The sequence below is a fragment of the Cyprinodon variegatus genome, unplaced genomic scaffold (assembly GCF_000732505.1).
Source record: "Cyprinodon variegatus isolate N-32 unplaced genomic scaffold, C_variegatus-1.0 Scaffold1273, whole genome shotgun sequence".
NCBI classification, from domain to species: Eukaryota; Metazoa; Chordata; class Actinopteri; order Cyprinodontiformes; family Cyprinodontidae; genus Cyprinodon; species Cyprinodon variegatus.
Window position 1 is genome coordinate 148246 of NW_015151726.1, and position 20444 is coordinate 168689.

The 20444-nt window shown below is 38.7% G+C and overlaps 2 protein-coding genes across 3 annotated transcripts in view; one reads left to right on the plus strand and one right to left on the minus strand.

Moving 5' to 3' along the window:
* Positions 1-617: 617 nt before the first annotated feature.
* On the plus strand, positions 618-2399 carry gtf3a (general transcription factor IIIA). The gene is made up of 9 exons (XM_015401924.1): positions 618-731; positions 814-908; positions 978-1074; positions 1155-1243; positions 1329-1402; positions 1474-1554; positions 1632-1864; positions 2140-2190; positions 2265-2399. The coding sequence occupies exons 1-9, from the start codon at positions 618-620 to the stop codon at positions 2397-2399; spliced, it is 969 nt and encodes a 322-aa protein (XP_015257410.1).
* Positions 2400-4778: 2379 nt separating this feature from the next.
* Positions 4779-20444, minus strand: part of lnx2 (ligand of numb-protein X 2) — an 18999-nt gene continuing 3333 nt past the window's right edge. The window contains exons 2-11 of one of the 2 annotated variants that reach the window (XM_015401932.1): positions 17777-18333; positions 10614-10849; positions 10406-10543; positions 10129-10328; positions 8036-8458; positions 7639-7812; positions 7335-7512; positions 7036-7261; positions 6405-6563; positions 4779-5473 (exon numbers count right to left, since the gene is read on the minus strand). In XM_015401932.1, the coding sequence (XP_015257418.1) occupies positions 5338-5473; positions 6405-6563; positions 7036-7261; positions 7335-7512; positions 7639-7812; positions 8036-8458; positions 10129-10328; positions 10406-10543; positions 10614-10849; positions 17777-18180 (2274 nt within the window). In that variant the 5' untranslated portion in view covers positions 18181-18333 and the 3' untranslated portion in view covers positions 4779-5337. Of the gene's footprint in view, positions 5474-6404; positions 6564-7035; positions 7262-7334; positions 7513-7638; positions 7813-8035; positions 8459-10128; positions 10329-10405; positions 10544-10613; positions 10850-15057; positions 15172-17776; positions 18334-20444 lie in introns of those variants that run through there. The other variant, XM_015401933.1, reaches the window with a different exon arrangement.

Sequence of the window (20444 nt, forward strand, 5' to 3'; positions counted from 1 at the left end):
AAAATCCTGTGAAAAAAGGGAAACTATAAAAAGGCAAAAATAAATGAAAACTTAATCAATTAAATATAAAACTGATCATAAAATAAATTGAAAGACATTGTAAATTAATTGATTTATTTGCATTATTTAGAAAACCAATGAAAAATGCATCGAACCAAAACAATTAGCAAAAATCCAATACGAAACATGAGCACTGTCTTAGAACAAATACAAAAACTTGCAAAAAAAGAAATTAGATAAAAAAATTTCAAAATAAAATTTTACAATGGAAATTAAATTACCCCCAAAAATAGTAAAAATCTTAGAAATCTAAATAAAAAAAGAAAAATTAAAAAGTAGATAAACCTTCCCAAATAAAAACAGAATAACAAAAAAAAAAAAAAAAAAACAGGATTGCCTGATCAAAACCTGATTAGAGGATTGTCTAAAATACACTCTCCTATTAGTTTTTTGTTTCAGCTTAAACAGGCAGAACACCCCTTTATTTCGGTATATGGTACATTCCAATTAGATAAATTAGGCCCAGGTGGAGCTGTAGGTTGCAGGTCATTGAGTGTCCTGCTGATTTATTTGACAAATCCTTGTTTGATCTTGTGCTGCAAAACCTGATATTAAAGATGGGTGAGAGGTTGCAAAGTCAAAACACATATGTTTGCTCTTTTTCTGATTGTAATGCCACATTTAGGAAGTCATGGAAGTTAGAGGCTCATCTGTGCAAACACAGTGGATCGGTAAGGTTAAACGAATTCATGCATGCATGCCAGCTCCTTTTCTTCCTGCCTCACTCAATACAACTTTGTGGGTTTGTCTTAGAAACCGTTTTCCTGTGAGAACTGCGAGAAGACCTTCTACACTCGCTATGAGCTCACCAGGCATGAACGGGTGCATAGTGGTGAAAAACCCCGCAAGTAAGACATCCCCTACTTAAAGTAATAATCCCCTTTTTGGTTGGTGTTGGTTACCCGCCTGGTTTGCAGGTGTCTTACTGATGGATGCTTGGAGGTTTTTGCAACTAATGCCAGCATGAAAAGCCATGTTGCTCGAGTCCACCAGCACCAAGAAAAGCGATATCAAGTACAGCAGTTCCCTCCTTTTTTTGCATCAATGGACTTTTGCTTCTATTTTTCTAGACTTGCATTTTTTTCCCCCTCTAGTGTGACTATCAAGGCTGTGGGAAAGATTTTGGCAAGAAAAAACAACTAAATGCCCACAAGAGTGAGCATGGGGAACCTTCTGCTTTTCGGTGAGTGCTTGTTGGATGCATTTTAAAAATGAAAATCTACAAATGTTGGTCTCTCTTCTAAGCTTCTCCTACTTTTTTCCTACAGCTGTACATTCAGTGGATGTGGAAAAGAGTTTCCGAGCCAAGACAAACTGAAGCATCATGAGAAAGTTCACCAGGGTTGGTTTGACTTTTATTTATTTTTTTTTCTTGTAGAGTCGATCTTTAACCAACACTTCTCCTTTCTTTAGGTTACCCCTGCACCTTTGAACAGTGTTCGTACAAAGGTAAAACATGGACTGAATATCTAAAGCACAGAGCACAACACAAAGGTATAAATGCAATGCTATATTTGTGCAGGCTTTTTCTAAACCCCTATTAAATATTTTAAAAAATGTATCATTTTCAGTGAAGGCTGTGTGCGAAGAGTGCAAAAAGCTCTTCAACAGCCCTTGGTTCTTGCACCTGCATGTGCTCCGCTTGCACTCTGGGGAGAAGAGGTACTTTGCATGCCCCACAAAGGGATGTAACAAGAAGTTCACCAGACGCTTTAAATTGGAGAAGCATGTGGTGGGAGACCATGACTTGGAAAAGACCTTCACTTGTACATATGATGGCTGTGGGAAGAGGTTTGCCTTGAAGGTAAAAGATGGCTTCAGGTTTATGGCAAAGTGTTCTTTGAGGGGAAAACTAGACTCTGTCCTAAGAAATGGATCCACTGTAGAGTAGAGGAAGCTTATACTTTAAATTAAGTGCTTGACATTTGTGGAAAAGATGCTCAGATCTGACCTAATGTCGATATTGGATATGTAAGATGAGCTCCAAATAATAGAGCTTTGACTTAAACCCCTTACATCCTAAGTATCAGTTTATTTAAACCAGCATGGGGGTTGACTGAAATGCTTTCTGATTAACAGGAAAGCTTGCTGCGACATGGTGTGGTTCATAACCCTGCAAGAAAGCTGAAGGTAAAGTTTATATAAAGTCTTTTCATGCTCTGTTCATTTTAAAAACAAAGTATATTTTATTGCACTCTTTCCAGAAAAAGAAGCCTAAAAACAAGCAGCTCTCGCAGGCTGTGCAGGAGGCTACCCAGTCGACTGCAAACGATCAAGAAGAAACTAGCAAGCTTGCTGCAAAGTTGCACACCACAACTTTAACTGATGAAAAACCTTGAATCTGACTAATCTGTCTGGCAGTGATTCAGAAGGTTTGAATAAAGCCCCATGCAAAGCATAATGAAGTGAATTTGTTTTATACTCTGGTTCTAAAGCATATCCTATTTCAAGTCACTGTTAAATGGCTCAAACTACTTTAGATAACAGACTTTTGCTATTTATACTTGTTGCAATTGAAAGGCAAAACAAAACTGATTTAAAGAGTTCAGGAAAAAAAAAAAATCACATTTCTACTACTCCACAATACTGCTTTGAGGATAATCTGCAATTAGGCATTTGTCTGGGTGGATGAGGTATAAGGGCCACTAAAACATTCAGTTAAAATTCTAATTGGGTCAATATGCAGTCCAGATAAATGGACTGCTTTGTTTAGACAAGACAAACCATTCATTTGTGATACTGTTGGAAGATATTAAAGGTTTTATTTTTTGGATCACCCAGAGGTCTTCGGTCCCCCCCATTCATCTCTGAATTGTATGAATATCTACCCTGTTTCTGCTGTTAACTCTGCCACTATATAATTATAATTATACTTGTACACTTTTAAGGTCCACATTTGTGTGACCACTTTTGCTGCAATGCTGTTGCTGCTGTAACACCACAATTTCCCAATTGTGGGACGATAAAGGGATTTTCTCTTCTATCAAGTAAACCTAATACATTTAAAAAAAATGGCCCCTTAAAATTTGTAAAGATTTATTTGTATCTGAAACTTTATTTTTACTAGTAGTTATATTTTTTTGCATCCTGAAATTTAGTTTTTCTGGCAAAAACATAGTTTAGGATATCCATATTTATAGTTCTGACTAGTAGGATTGTAAACATGCAGGACATCCCTACATTCCAATTAGATAAATTAGGCCCAGCTGTTGGTTGTAGAAATGTACTAACAGAGACAAATAATAGAGAGAATAATAAATGTCAAAACAGCCTGCGAACTGCAATTATGGATATCTACAACTATATTGTTCTTAGTAAAGCTGTAGCTATAGATATCAATGACATTTTTACTAGTAAAAATATATATATTCCACGTCAGAAATTATAACCTATATATCTGCAATGCTTTGTTCATTCCTGATATCTGGGGAAAAAAAATAAATCATGGCCAGTACCAATTGGAATACAGAGATCTGAAATTAATTTTTAGACATCCAGAATGTTTAGATAGGAATAAACTCATCTCAGATATCGAAAAGGGACTGCCCGATACACATGGATGGGTAAATATAAAATGTAGCTCTTACTAGTAAAAATTTGATTTCGATTAGTTAATAGGTCATTTCTGCGAGCAGAAATGTAATTATATCTACAGTATAATGCGATTGTGACTAGGTAGAATGCTTTGGTGCTATCTATAATAGAAATGTGAGAGTCAGCCTGCCTAATTTATGTAAAAACAGAGTCCCTGGAGAATAAATACTCAGATATCTGGAATTCTAATTTAACGAGCCATATATCAGCAGTTTATATCTGTAATATTTTTACTAGTAGAAATATATTTTTGATGTCAAGAAATAGATTTCTGGATATCTAGATTGTTCTATTCCTTTTTTAATGTCTGATATTGTCATTATAATTAGTATTAGCTGTATTATGGTGATCTGAAATTAGAGTTCATCCTGATCAAAATTTTTAGATCGGAAGAATGTTTATAATATCAGCAAGTAAAAGCTCATTAGACATAAATGGGGAATGTGATGTAATTTGTATTAGTAAGAATTACATTTAAGATATCTGAAAGGTTTATTTTAAATAGGAAGAATTTTATATTGGATACCTGAAATGTTTACTTTGACTAGAAAGAAATGCATTCCAGATATATGAAATATGTATTCAGTCAAGCTAATAAATGTGAAAATGGCCTGCCCTACACACTCGTTCTAGAGGTACCTTTATTTACCCTATTAAGGTTTATTTACCTGCATTAAGATGCATCCATTCTCCCTCCCAGTTTGAGAAAAGCTTCCCCACAGCAGAATGCTGCTACAATGTTTCATTAATGAAATGGTGTCAATTGCAGTGTGTGTGTATCAAAGTGTATAAAGTGACCCTAGTATTATGCAATAGCTGCATCTTCCAAATGTAACGTTTTCCCCTTTGGTTGTTGCAGTCAGGACTACTTAATGTCGTCTTTTTACACATGTACAACTTTGCACTAAGCAGTTTTGACTTTTTTTTTTCTTCGCTATTATGGAGTTTATCGCTTGCAATAAATCTAATTGATTCATGTTTTTAGATCGAAGTCAGAAAATGGGGAAAAAGAGAAGCATTAAAGCTCTTCTGTTCATCTGAGTTGAAACATTTATGGCAGTAATTTTCATCAACCAGATCTTCATCAGGTACAAACTCAGTAATGGAGTCACTTTTCCTTTAAAAGGAAACGTTTATTAAACAAACACACATTCACACATGTATAAAAGGTCAGCTGGTTGTATGGTGATGATACCTGAGGGCTGACCTCCCTCAGGATGTGGCAGCTTTCTATAATAAGGCCTTGGGCTCATTCAGATGGAAACATCACTGGTGCAGCAGAACAAGAGGATTTGTTCAATCAATTTTTTATTTATTTACCAACTTCCAATGATGCCTCCGTCTGAATAAAACCCTGAGGTTCTACCACTGCTCAGTGAGGTGAACACAGCACAAACTGCATGTTAACAGTTGGAGCACGACTCTCCTTTTGGGAGTGAAGACGACATGACCATATGAAACACAGCAGTGTCTGTTTAGGAGTGCAGTCTGTCGAGTGACGTGGCACAATCTGGATCATTTCCCCCCACTTGGTCCTGCTGGGTCTTCAACAGTCCTGGATGTGTTTGGTCCTGGATTAAGCCCGATATGGAGCGATGTACAGTAGGATGCACCAGTTCATTTGGCCGAGGTTGCTCCCCAGTTTAGAACATTCTGGGTGAAGCCTGCTGGCTTTAGTCCTGGTTATACCAGGCTGCCGGGCCAGGAGACCACAGTCAGCGCCACCCGGCTGCGCTGCTCCTTTAGCATGGGCACCAGAGCTGAGTGGCTCATTCCTGCAGTGGAGAGGCCGTTTACTGCCACTATCATGTCTCCACACCTAGAATAAGAAAGGAAAAGTGGACCCCATCAACGTGAGGAAGACAAACCTAAAGCTCACAGAGACATTCATGCAGTCCTTGTTATTAACAGAGACGTTTTTAGCTCGATGCTGTGCATTCTCATAATGAAAACAGGTATTTCTTCTTCAGCTCCTCCACCACACTATGACAACATAAACATGACTTACTGTTCATCCCTATTTGTTTCATTTCATGTTTGAAATTTTCATCTCATAGTAGCTTTATATGGTCTCTTCCCATGTGGCTGTGACACCATCCCGGAGTTTTTCAGTGTAGTCCTGTTTCTCTGACTGTGTAACTTTTAGCCATTAGGGGGCGCTAGACCTGTAACTGCACTGTCAGAAAATGAATCAGTGGACTAATAGCAGACCCCTTTGGACCACCTGAATGAGAAGTCATGGAGTTGCACTGAGTTACTAGGCAACTTTTACCTCGCTAGATAAAATCCTACCAAAAATATTTCTGATCAGGTGTCATATCTGTTTTGTTGCCTAACAAAAACTTGGCTTAGTTAGTGTTCTTGTTCAAAGCGAGCTCAGAAGCAATGTTGGTCGCTTGATTTATGGAGTGAGGGATCTGACCCTCTGATTTGACAGGAAGCCCACATAAAAACTCATTGAATATATCTCAAATTTAGGTAATATATAGATCAAAAGTTACGCAGTGTTGCTCTAAGCCACAGGTGTCAAACTGGTTCCAGAAAGGGCCATGTGGCTGCAGGTTTTCTTTCCAACCAAGCTTTGACTCCATTCATCTCATCAAGTCATCATGTTAAGACTGGACTCACTTGATGAGATAAATGGAGTCTGGTGTACCATAGCTTGGTTGGAAAGAAAGCCTGCAGCCACACGGCCCTTTCTGGAACCAGTTTGACATCCCTGCTCTAAGCGACAATCACAGTAAACTCACTTAAGGCGGCCATCGTAGTATGCAGGCGTGCCGAGGACGATGGTCTTGATGAAAAATGCCTGGTTGCCATGGCTCTCCTCGTATCCCCCAACAATGCTGAAGCCCCAGCTCCCAGGATGGCTCCTCCGCAACACAATCTCATGGCTGCTGTGCAGGTAGCTGCAGCAAGGGGGAAATATTAGGATAGAAAACATTTGCTCACATTTAAAACTCTGCATTTAAAACATTTTACTTTTTACCGTGTTATAAGCACAAACCTGAATGTATTCTATTGTGATTTAATGTGAGATGCAAAGTGGTGGATGGATGCATCTGCAAGATTTTTACACCCGGAGACTCTTTTACCGTCGAGTTCAGTCAATCTGGATGTAGAGTGTTTGTAAAGATCAGTTATAAGGTCTTGCTTTGGATTTTTAAATGGATTTATCTCTAGATTTTAAATGAGACATTCTTATACATGCATATGTTTTTATAGAAACTCTCCTATATAGCTTTGGCTGCATGTTTAGACTTATTGTCCCTTTATGCTGCAATCTCCACTTCCCATCAACTCTATCTTATACAATAAACTGTGTACATTCAGTGGGAAACCAACCTTGTCTGTCAACACCTTCAAAGTCACCTTCCTTACCTGGGCAGACCCAGCCACATGACCCACGAGGGGGACCAGTTTGCATCAAAATCGCTGTCGTGGGTGTGAGCCAGCAGCTCGTCATGGTCATGCTCCTCCACCATGCTGACTTCCAGAACTCTCAGCTGCACCGAGGGCGAAGCAGCGCTGGCTTTCAGTGTCCCGACCGCCTCACTGTGGCTCAGGTACGTCAGATCCTGACCGTTGATGCTCAGCAGGACGTCGCCTGATGGCAAGGAATCAAAAAGATGTCAAAGCTAAGTTTCCTTGACTCCTGGAGGTAAAAGACAAGCGCTAACCTCTTTTGATTCGTCCATCCCGGGACAAACAGCCATGTGGTTGAACGCTTGTAACGAAGATCGGCAGCTCCCCGCTCTTACTTCCCCGGCCTCCTGCCACGGTCATACCCAGGGACTCATGGGGCTCCTTCTTCACAGTGATGTGTTTCTCCTTACAAGTCACACACTGGGACAAATCCTGGGAGAAATCATGAAACACACACTCAAACTTCTCCCTTTTTCATAGGAAGATATTAAAGAATCAAAGCTAAATATAGTAACAAAGAATACAGATGGAGAAAATGGCACACGCAGCAATACTTACTCTGTGAGTGCTGGTGCGAGACAGGTGTAGAGGCACAGGGCTTGGAGTGGAGCTGTGATTTGGCAGGAAATGATCAAGGCAGTACAGGTCTCTGGTTGAGCTTGATTTTGGTGGTGGGGGTGGTGTCGGTTTGTTGGGTCGTCCAATGAGGAGGTGGACTCGCTCTCCGCTTGCCTGCAGAAACAGAGAGCCACCTTTAACTTTAATACAAGATAAATATGCAGATATATATATATATCAATAGATGGTCACGATCTGATCTGCTGCCCTTTCGATGTCACAAAAGCTTATGTGGAAGAGAGTGGATAATATAGAAAGTCTTCTCCTTGAAGGCTTCATATATTAATAGAGTGATGTTTAATCTGCTGCTAACCGTCACAACAGCTGGCTTCCACACCTGTATGATCTGGGCGGCCTGTTCAGGGGTGCCATGGCAGAGGTCCTGGTCATTGACAGCAAGCACGCGGTCGTTGCTCCGCAGTCTGCCGTCCTTCGCTGCCAGGCCTCCTTCCAAAAGGTCCAGCACAAACACGCCCGACTCATCCGTACGACGGACCAACTTGATGCCGAGCTGCTCCGTGGAGTCTCGCTTGTGAAGGGTGATTCTTAAGGTGGCAGGGCTGGAGGGGGCCCCCTCGGGTGTAGAGCAGGGGGCGTGAGGCACAGCTGGGGTGTTGGAGGAGGAGGAGGAAGAGGAGGGAGGAGCTCTGGAGGCACAGCGGCGCTCCCTCAGCACCGTCAGCTGAAGGGTGGTGCAGGGCCGTGCCAGGGTGGAGCGGGCAAAACTATGCGGTACATTACTGATGTCGACGTTGTTCACCTGGGAAAGGAAGGCATGAAAGTAGAAACACGTCAGAATAAACATGGAGTTTCTATTTTGCCAATTAAGTTCAGACATAAAAGAGAATATACTAGAGAAAATAATTATTTATATTCAATAATTTATTGTTTTCTCTCTAAAAGCTCTCAAACATTGCCTTTCAGTGATTTGCCATGTTTTATATATTAAATCAGTGGTTAGGAGGGTACATTTACATGGAAAGACAACTGAACTGTCAGTCCTTCTGGGATATGGCTCTACAAGATTTCTGTGTGCTATAATTTTTTATTTATTTATTTTTTTCCAAACATAATTTAACTTTGATCTAAACCATTTCCATTTAGGCTCTTGAATTGTCATTTCCTTGGTGATCCATAATGTATTTAAATTTCTTTCTCCAATCTTCAAACACCAAAAAGTATAGTTTAACCTACTAAATAGTTAATTTGTTGAAATTATTTTGAATTTCATCCAACAATAACTTTCAAATACATTCCCAAATCAATGAATGAAAAAGACCAGAAGGAAGAACAATCTTATATCTTTCCCTAAATTCTTTTTTACAAGAACTCTGCATCAGTTCTGTTACAGTACTTACATCTTTTCTCAGTTATCCACATTTACTGACTGCATTTTGTTGTATTCAAAGTATAATGTACATATTTTATGTCCATGAACTTTAGCTTTCATACATTCCTATCATTGTAGTTTTTAGATGTCTTTTTTGAATGCCCTCTTTAAACTTGATTCTTAATTCCTTGATTAAGTCTGTTCCATAAATTATTTCTTTTTATTGTGATGTTTTATTCCATAATATTGGTTTGGAATCTTAGTTTAAAAAAAAAATCTGTTATTTTCAGATTATAGCGACTTTCTCTTCTTTTCAAACCTTTCTTGGGTGTTCACTGGCAATATTTAATTATTTGGTTTTTCATAATCCACTTAATCATGAGTTTCTAAACTCTTATCCTGTTGTCACGTTCTCCCACCTGAGGTGAAGAACTCTGCTGCTCCTCCAGAGCAACCTTTGGTCTTCTGACTGCTTCACCACACTGTTTGCATGGAAACTCTTCTTGGGTGAAGTAGACTGAAAATGTTGATTATTTCAGAGTAGGCTGGTGCCACTGTGTTGTAATATTTGCAGCTCTTCAATTCTCTATTTTCAGAGTTATTGAACACAGCTCTGGGATGTCCAAAGGTAATATCTTTATCCCTGAACTGTCAGCAATGCTACTTGGTTTATATGATGCTGTTTGTTCACTTCGTTCGCCAACAAACCTCTGATACCTTCACAGAGCAAATGTGTTTATTACTAAAATTGAACAACCATTATAGTGCAGGTGAATCTGGAGGCAACCAGTTGGAGTGGATTTAATTTTGGGGTATCGGAGTTTGAGAAAATGAAAAAAAAAACAAAAAAAAAACTGCATGTGTTTTTTTTTATATCTTCCCTAAATTAATAAAGAGCTAGCTACTATGACTGCCGCTTAACATTTGTAAGAGATTCACCGACATAATTATTCAAATACAACACAGAGATTTGTTCTTTTAATGTTTGAAAAGAGAAAAGCCTAATTAATCACAAATAATACCAGAAAATCAGCACACATCAGTTTTTCTTATATTTATGCAAAATCCATATAAACAGTAAACAGAAGCTGATCCCTCACCTGTAATATCTGATCTCCAGCCAGCAGCCTCCCGTCTCGTGCGATCACTCCGTCTCTGTACACTTCCTGAATCACTATGTTGATAAGAGGCGTTTCGTTTCCACCAACAATGCTGATTCCCAGCTCAACATACGGGTTGGCCCTGTGGACCTCTATGGTAGTGATCTCTCCTTCGGGAAGGGAGGGCAACTTCACACAACCTAACAGAGACACCAGAAACCTGAAAGTTAATATTGGCAAAATAGAAATATTCCTGAAGAAATTAAGGAAGGTATACCTTCCTCTGCAGACAGAGGTGGAGACTCAGGGCAGTCCCAACCGGAGGAAGTGGAGCTAACAGAGCGGAGGAGATGGATGCAGGGGTTACTGAGGGGCCGCTTCACCCTGGGGATCACGCATTCCAACCCCACCACACCTGGAGACAGGTAAAGAGATAAGCCATATGGTCTCCCTTTGCTTAGCAGAAACCCTGAGGATTAACTCACTGTCTTCTTCTGTGCTTTCTTCAAATGCAGGGTTATCGAGGCCGGCGTTGTCAGTCCACTCAGGTCCATTGCTGCAGGCGTTAGTGGATCCAGAGCGTGGGGAGGGCGTGCATTCTCCCAGGTCCGTCTGTGGGGTGTGAGGTGACATAGGTGGAGTGGTCACCGTAGCTCGCTCATCGCCGCTCTCACATCGTGGTCCTTCCACAGTCGTCTGCTGACACAGAGTCCCAGGACACCTTTCACCAAGGAACAGATCAGTTGGTTAGATTATCTGACATATCAAGAAAACCAGGTTCAACTTTACTAAGGGTGAATTGATGTGACTCCTGAAGGGAGTTCTGCTTTTTCATGTTGTAGTTTGCTCTAAGATTTATGATGCTTGCATGTATAATACATAAAATTTCAATTTAAACACAAGGACCCTGATATTGTTGTTTTTCATGTGTTATGCACAACAGAGTCGAAAAAAAAAACAGGTAATCTTTTTTAACAGTTTGTGAGTATGAATATATGGAGGGCTAAAAGGGACTAAATAAAGTAAAAAAGATAAATATATAATGAAATAAATTAGCAGATAACATGAAATGTAATGTCCCATTATGTAATGAAATATATTATTTACTCGGCAAATTATTAGACGAAAATGAAAAAGCAATAAAGAATAAAATGAAAGAAAATGTATATCTTATTTATTTATTTATTTATTTATTTCATAGCAGAGTATTTGATAGAGTATTTGATAATGACAAATAACATTCAATTCTGAAATGCACCAACATAGTAATAGACGTCCAATTAAATATGTAAATGCTTATTTTATTTATCACCTACATTATTTTGTAATAAAAAATACCAAAAGTATCACCTCCCTTACCAGGGTCGATTTTAGAGTAACATTGCAAAGGCAGTAAAAACTAATTGGGGGGGATTAATAATAGACCCAAAATGTATTTCTGTTCTTTGAAAAATTTCCTGTAGGGAAAATGAGATTTTAAATTCACATTGATCAGAGTTCTGGAAATGACCACTGTGCTTGGACTGTTTTTATTTGAGATATTTTGGAAATGTTTGTAACAAAGTTCAATCATATAGAAATCATCAATTTGCAACAACTTTGGACTATATAGCAAATAAATCCTGTGAAATGAACTGGTCAATTTAATAATGGCTTCAGATGAGAGCGTCATCTCTAATCTGAAGCCATCACATTAGAGCTATTACAATCTGATTCCAATAGTCGCCACAACCTTTGGCCTTATATAGAGTAATAATTGGATTATATAGAGTAATAGTTCAAGTGTGATGATTCCTCTCGCTCATTGTATTACTTCCAATGCCTCTCATGCATTCAAAGTAAAAAGTCTGTACATATAAAAACTCCAGAGGCAAGAAAAAGATCATTACTGCAACTTTGCAATTGCATCTGCTTGGACTGATGCTTTCACTAAAAAAGTAACGAAAAGGTAAAAAAAAAAACAATCACTAAAAACATAAGAAATCCTTTTTGTAGACAGCAACAAATAAACTCAAAGGAGTAAACTAAAGAATTTACTTTAAGCAGCATGAACAGGGGACAGGTGAATCCACTTTACGTGACAAAGTGATTTCCTCCTCTCATTAGGCAATATCAAGTCTTATAATGCCAGTTAAGAAGACCTAAGTTTGAAACTAGACATTTAAACTTATTGTTTCTGAAAACACTTGTATGGATTGGGCTACTGAACACCCTCATCTGAGGTCTCAGTGCTGCCAATTATGGCCGCGAGAAATTTAAACACAGGGATTTTAGATGAATCATCATTTTAAAAATCCTCCCATCATTTGTTGCACAAGAACTAAGAAATCCATTTAAAGCACCATATAGCTTCTGAATAGATCACCCTGATCAGCTAATCAGATACATGACTTCCAGTAACAAATACAGCCAACAAACGTCTTACTGTTCAGGTGGAGGAACATTGTAAAGAGCGCCAATCAGGTCTTTTATAATAATAATAGTTGTAAAATTGTTGAAAATCTTCTACAAACAGAGATGGATGCATGATGCTATGGGGATGCTTTTTAAAGCAACATTGATTGAGATTGAAATTCTCTTAAAACTAAGATTACAAGGAAAGAAAACAGAGACCAAAGCAGGTGTATTTTTTAGAATAAATGTGTGAAGGAAAGTAAGAAAAAGGACTAGGGATCTTATTTCTCCAAAAATTGCATTATTCCGCTTACACTTGAGGCAACCAAGTGTTTATATAAGGAGTTAAATGAAATGCTGCAAAAGTCTGTTTTGTTTTTAATGGAGAAAAAGTCCATCCAGTCTATAGAGTCCCCACCTTGACCACGTAAACATTGTTTTCTGGCACATCTTCTTCTCAATCATCCTGTGTCCTAATCCACAATGTAAACAACATTAACTCACACTGTCACATGTGAACTTCACTCTTGGCTCCGTTTAGCTTCTTAAAGCAGCAGGGTGCCGCTTGGGGCAGGGGGTAATCTAAACTTAACAAGGTCAGGTTTTTTAACTCACTTGATCTGTCACTTTATCTCTGCTTGACTTCTCATCATTCAACAGAGAAAAAAAAATGTTGAACAGATGGTGAATATATATATATATATATATATATATATATATATATATATATATATATATATATATATATATATATATATATATATATATATTGACCGGGACATGAAAGTCTTATTACCGTATGCTAACCACCCAACTAATGTAGACATACCAGAAGTAAACAAAAGCAGGTATTTAACACAGTAAATGGGTATTAAACACATACAAATAGGCTTTAAAACATAAGAAAACCATGAAAAAAATTTAAATATGTCAGCATTTTGAAAGCAGTCATACTGCTCATCAGTCCAGAGTAAAATTAGCTAGTTTAGTCCCTACTAATGGATGGATTTAAATTATTAGTATTTTTTTTTCATCAGAGGTGTCTCTTATTCTAAGGAACAATCCATTACATGTTTGGTGATTATCCAAATCAGGATCAAAATAGAGGTTTTTAAAAAATAGATTGTCTAACTTTATGAGATAGGGATATTTGGCGAAACAAGCAGTTCTCCACTAAACCAGAGGGTGGCAGTAGTTAGTATTGAGGGCCTCAGCATCAGACTCAAAGTCTGGAGGTATTTTACTGAAGACAAAAACACAAGAAAAGGGAACGTTCTTGGTGTTTTAGCAGGATCAATTAAAAACTTATGAACGGATTTTATGGAAATGTTTTACCAAAGGTCTGCCCCATTCCAAGGAACAATTATGAACCGGATGATGTGTGAGTTTCAATCAATAATTTATCCAACGGCCACAGGCTTTCTATGCACACTCACAACTCCAGACTCCACTGATGCAGAAATAAAGCTTCTTTAAAGTTTGCAGATTATTTGAACATTTACGTGACTTTTATCAGGACAAATGCGACCAAAACTGAACTCTAAAGCTATGACTGGAAATCACAGAAAAAAACTCCACACCAACTGTAGGGTGGTGGAAGCATCATTGTTTGGGCTTTGTTTTCTTACATGCTACAGGCAGAACATTAAGCTGAGGCAATAGTTAACTGAACTGAGCTTTTCTTAATAAGAATCTTAGAAAGGACATTGGATTTTTTCAGCATTAGTCTGAACTAAAGGAAGCTCTTAAATGGTTTCATAGACAGTTGTTTAAACTCACGCAGTTGTCTAAACGATCCTGCCAATCATCCAGTTAGCACATGATTGAAAATCTATGGGGGCGAAGCAAAGATACAGACACCTAAAAGGGTTTTACGAAACTCTAAAGATTTAAAAACAGTTTGCTTGGAAGATTGGGTCAAAATCATTTCTGAGCAAGGAAGCTAAAGCTAATTTCGTCATATAAGAGATGCGATAACAAGGTGCAGTCTTAGTTAAAATAAAGACACACAGCTCTACTGTTAAACTCACAATTTCTTCATTGATATTGGGAAAGATAACATGTTAAGCTTCTTAAGGAGCACAACCCCAGCCTGAGTGTGTTGTTAGCCTGGCAGTGGATAACCAGAGGGTAATCCGGTGTCAAACACTAATGCATGCATCAAGAGGTAACTTCTATCATCGATCAGGTCTGCTCCCAGAGCTGTGACCCTTAAATGACGATCTTTGTATTCTGCACTGATATATTAGAAACAAAAAAAAGTCAAAAATTATATCTACACATGTGCACTGATTAAATATTTGATCCCACACAGCTGGGAATCCTGCAGCAAACTTTATATGCATATTTAAAGTAAAATCAAAACATATCAACCTGTGCTCTACAGAGACATGGTTGCACAGAGAAACAGAGAAAGTATAAAACTGGGTAAAATCCAGTTGAAACTTTTAAGAAAAAAAGTGTCATTTTGTTCTAGCTATCTATATCTATTTGTTGTAACTCTATACCCCTTGTGTCCGACCCTGTCCAACTCACCACAAGCCCGGGTTGCCCTTGGCCGTCTCACAGAAGAAGTGGTTGAAAAGATCTCTGGTGTTGAAGTTGCCCAGCATAGTTGTGAAATGAGAAAACGAACCTCCTGTTCAGCCAACCTATGACTGCGGTAGGGAACCATTAATCCCTCATCACATGACCATCAGCTCAGTAATCCCTTCTGGGCCTGGCAGCACCTGGTCCAAATGGGCCGACAGCCAAAATTTGTAGAACTTAAAGGTAATTTGCATAAATCAATCTGATTTAAACTGTGATTTCTGGTATCTTTAAAGATTCTTAAAAAAAAATAAAAATAGAACTTGAAACATTTTCTATGGAGCTTTTACTACCACAATAACAGCAGACAGAAAATACAAGATTATTTAGTTTGTTAGGCATCAAAAGATATTTTTCAATGCTGATACATTAAATACAGCTAACCTCAGTGAGAGAACAGTTATGATTAAAATCTTTTCACAAAATCTATGGTCCTCTCTGCAACATATTTAGACATGCCTGAGCTCTATAGAAACTCAGGGACTATGGGGATGGGGCAGATGTTGATAAATTTAGAAAACCTAATTTTAGTGCATGCCAGCACTTACAGCTTTCATAGTAGTTTCCTTTTTTTAAACGTACTATCCAGGCCATCCTACGACGACACTACCACTATATTTATAAACCATGCACTGAAAAAACTCCTCACAATCTGCATAATTTCTGTACATATACAGTATTCACAGTACTGCACTTTGCGCACATGAATTTATGGTACATACTTTTCCAAATTATATCATATCTCTTCTTCAAAGTCCTATGCACATCTCATTATAGCAAAGTGTCTTTTTGTTGATGAAATTGAGAATTTAATATAAATAGAAAACTAAGAAATCACATATAGGTAAGCATGAAAGCCTAAAGCTGAGGTGTATACTGTTTCCACGGAACATTTTTTAGATGTTTTCACAGCTTGAATTAAGTCCACCTGTCGTAACTTCAATTGACTGGACAGGATTAGGAAATTCACAGACCTGTCTATATGAAGTCACATAGTTGACAGTGATGATTTCTCTGGCCTGACAAAGCAAAGACTGAACTCATTGGTAGGCATGCCAAGTGTCATTCTAGGAGAAAAGCCAAGTACCGCTCATCACCAGGTCAATACCATCCCTATAGTAAAGCATTGTGGTGGCTGTATTATTATGGTGATATTTTTTCAGCGTAAAGAAATGTTACACTAGTCATCTGGACGAAAGCAGCAACATAAAGAGACATCTGAGAGATAAACCAGGATGAATCCACAGAGCAATTAACCTCAGAGTGTGAGGACTGCTCATTTTTCAGCAGGACAATAACTTAAAGGAAGAATAAGTGGAAAGAGATGCTTAACAAAAATGCAGCGCTGTAATATTTTCCAAAAAACAATATAAGTGAGAGGTATCTGCACCTCTACAGTCAGTTTCAACACTCATACAGTGCAGCAAATATCATCAGCTTTAACACTAAACAAAGCAATCTAATATCAACCAGGTAATGCAGTGTTAATAAGGTTGTGCTCCATTAGCATCCCTGCAAACAATGACATCTATGTATAAGGACTCTGATTATTATTTCTTATTGTTTTAAGTGGGGATATCAGACGTTTGTTCAGATCACTGTAGTAAAAACCAGAACAATGTAATGGTCATTAAAAAGTAGATAATAAACACTCCTACAATAACTGGCGGGCAGCCAGCTTGTGTGGGTGTGAAAATATAGTAGCTCTGACATGAGGCCAACATGACCAACTGTGCTTCAGGTTATCAAATAACTAATCTGTGCTAAACTACAACAGTTTGGCCTAGACTCCTGCACACCACACCTAGAGCCACGATAAGCAGATAACCCCCCCAAAAAACACCAGTACGAACCCATAGAGGTTTCCTTCATACCATGAAAGTCTTATACACCAACACACACCACACTGCATTCTTGATGCAACCTTCAAGACCTATTCAAGTCCTTTCAATGACCATCCACATACTCGGTTGATTTGTACGTGGTGTGAAGGGGTGCTTAGCATAAACCCATCTTGGTTTTTAATTCCAACATGTAGCCTAGCAATTATATTTTGATTCAAGTCGAGCTTAACCCAGCCACTAAAACAGATTGTTTTGGAAAAGTTCATCATATTGAATAAACATTACATTAAAACTAAGGTTCCAATAACTAGATTCCTATCAGTTTGTGTGTTGTGAGCTGCTAGAACTAACAAGGCTGAAAGAATTCATGGAGCTAAACAGAATGATCTATGACTTATCACTGCTGAATCTGAGAAAATCCGGGGCTATACAGACTATAAGAAAAAGAAGCAGTGGGATTATCAAGGCTTCTGGACGTGTAGGGTCTTTAGTCTGATGCAGATTACTGTCATTTCCATGGAAAATGTCATGTTTTCTATCTTTTTTCAATAATGTGAAAATAAATAAGATCAGTCAACACCAAAATAATTATCTTCTATAAATGTCTTTTCCAGATATTATAAACATAAATGAACTATAATAACTCTAGTCTTCTTTCACCACTTAGCATGCAATTCTTATAGACTGATATAGAAAAAGAAACACGTTTATAAATAGTTTTTTTAAGGTCCTAGTTGGCTAGCATGTACAATCTAACCTCTGTGCACACAACTCTCATGAACTCATCAGTTGATTTATAAGTTAGTAGTCAGTTTTATTACCTGTGTTTGAGGTGCGCCTCAAGGTCACATCTTGGCATGCTGAGGGAGCAGACAGGACTCAAAGGGCAGGTCACAGACAGCTTGTCTAGCAGCTTGTGCACCAGGATGCTGGATCTGCGGCATGCCTGCAGCTGCAGCCGTGTCCTGTCCAGAGGGCAGAAGTCCCTCTCCTGGAGAAAGCTGCGCAGACACCGGGCGCAGAAGGTGTGTCCGCACGGCGTGTCGAGCGGCTGCACCAGAGGCTGCAGGCAGATGTGGCACACCAAGTCGTCGTCCACCTCCAGACGGTAGTTATAAAGGTGGTTCTCCCAGCTGCGATGGATCTGGCCACATTCCGGACACGCAGCCTCCAGAGGCGGCTCCGAGGGCCTTACTATGTCCACCTCGCAGCCTGGGCTGCCCATCGCTTGTCCTTCGGCACAGCTCAGCTTTGGCACAAATGACTCCAGTTGGGCTTCAGAGATGGGAAGGGGCACCAACTCCTATCCCATAAGCCTTAAACGTTGAACAGGTTGCAGAGAGGACAGTAGCCCTCCAGCGGATGATGGCACATAGCCCTGCAGGTCAAAGGGCACAGAAGAGTTCAACAGCTGTTTCGGGACAACAAATGTCTCATTACACGTTTGTGAATTTATTCATGTGGCAAATGCTTTGTGCACGTGTTTGTACACTATATGTGTGCATGAGAGTCTGCTGAGATTATGTATTGCGGCTCCTGTCCGCTAATCTGATGGTATAATCTCTCTTTTGCTCTCGCCTGCTCCGATCTTCCAATTCCACAGAGAGGGAATTATCTGGGATTGAGGCAGAGGGAGGACTCAGATCAGAGAAAGTGGGATTGAGAGAAGCAGAGGAAAAGTCAGCAGGAGGTAGAGAAAGAGATTTGAAGAACAGTGAAGGAGATAAATGGGACTTGTAAACAGAACGGATAGAGGCTGCAAACTCTGGGAGGGGAGAATAAAGAGAAACGACATGTTGGATTTATACACACACACTCCATTTTCAGTGGAAGCACTAAGTCTTCTCTGAAACAAAATGAGAACATGCCTTAAGCAAGATGTTAAAATAAAGCATTCTGGTTAACAGAAAGGGTCAATAAAGCTAGAAGAAGCAGACCCACAGTAACTCTTGTTGTATCTAAATGTATGTACACCCTCTATTCAAATTGGCAGCATAATGAGAAATTTAATAACTTGTTCTACCTTAAATGTTCAATATTTTGTGCAACTCATCTAAATAAATAATCAGATGTTTCAGTAGAAGCACAGCACTAGCACATTGTTCTTCTATTCATTAAAATAGAAGGAAACAGTCTTCAGAGAAGAGGCAAGGGAGTAAATGGGTCGCACTAAACAAAGATATTAGTCAGGATGAGGGTATAAAAACTCAGTTTCATTGTATATATACACTGCTGCCCATTAGGTTGGAATAAGAAGGTTTTTTTTAAACCTCCGAACATGAAGAGATTGTGGAAATGTGAATACAGTAATTATTATTGTAAAATAAAGTGTACCTCTTCTAAAAATATTATAGATCAGTAGCTTCAAATATATTCATGTAAAAATGAAACAATAGAGGAATGTGTCTGAAAGCAACTGATTTTAACCATCTGTGCAACAGTGCATGCATACCATGGCATGGAAGAAACACAAAACAATGTTTAAAGAAAAATAGGGCACTATAAATGGAAAATGGCCTGTCCTTTTATTACAGTTTATCAAGTTCATACACAATGATGGTGGTACGCAACACTATAGCCACAGCTGCCATGGGGAATACTAGCTTAGGTGAGATCACCATATATGGCTTAGACAACTGAACAATTTCTCAAAAAATGGTTTGGAAAAAGGGAAGCAGTTCAAAGAGGCTGCAAGAGACTGACAATAACATTAAACAATTTTTGATTGTGAAATAATGTAGTAACAGTTTCTAGTTTTATAGACACCCAAATGAAGGAATAGGGTTGCAGATGACTCCTTCCTTCAAATGAAAACATTTGGAAAAAATCTCTAAATGCTTTTCAAAGAATATGTCTGAATAATAAAAAAAACACATGCAATCTAGAGTAACGTCCTAAAATTATAGAAAAAAAACAGCAATGTGGATTAACACTTCCCCCTTCCTCCCCTGTTGAAGCACTGCATTTTGAACTGGGATTGTTTTTTTTAAAGGGGTTTTTTGTTTTGTCAAGGTCGATGAAATTGTAAAGCTTTAAACTCCAGTCAGTCAGGACTCAAAACATTCAGATGTGGCGGTCCTCTTATGAACTGAGCCCTGGCTGAGCCCCTCCAAAGCACCAAAATACAAAGTAGTTACACTGAAAGAACCTACCGGTAATACATTTTTCCTAATGTCCAAAAACACTGTTTAAACCCCGGGAACAATTGGCTTGGCTCTGATTGGCATACAGTGGGAATATCAGACCCAGGTCGACCCGCCAATTTACGCGAACGTGAGCACAACATACGGACGTCAACACACTGTGCCAGTTGCATCTGATCCAAAGAGCCATATACACTACTCACATTCAATAAACATGGCGCAGCACTGGTAAGACTGATTCGGACAGATAAATGAGCCAAACAATAAAGAACCCTTACTAAGCTCTGGCTTCCTTCCATGTTGCTATCCATGATTACTTTTCTGATTTCTGTTGAAGTTATGATAT

Bases quoted from the DNA above. Each gene is read 5' to 3' on its own strand.
- gtf3a (XM_015401924.1), top strand. From the start codon at position 618: ATGGGTGAGAGGTTGCAAAGTCAAAACACATATGTTTGCTCTTTTTCT. The intron at 732-813 runs GTAAGGTTAAAC...GGTTTGTCTTAG, and splicing joins TGTGCAAACACAGTGGATCG to AAACCGTTTTCCTGTGAGAA. The intron at 1,555-1,631 runs GTATAAATGCAA...TATCATTTTCAG, and splicing joins GCACAGAGCACAACACAAAG to TGAAGGCTGTGTGCGAAGAG.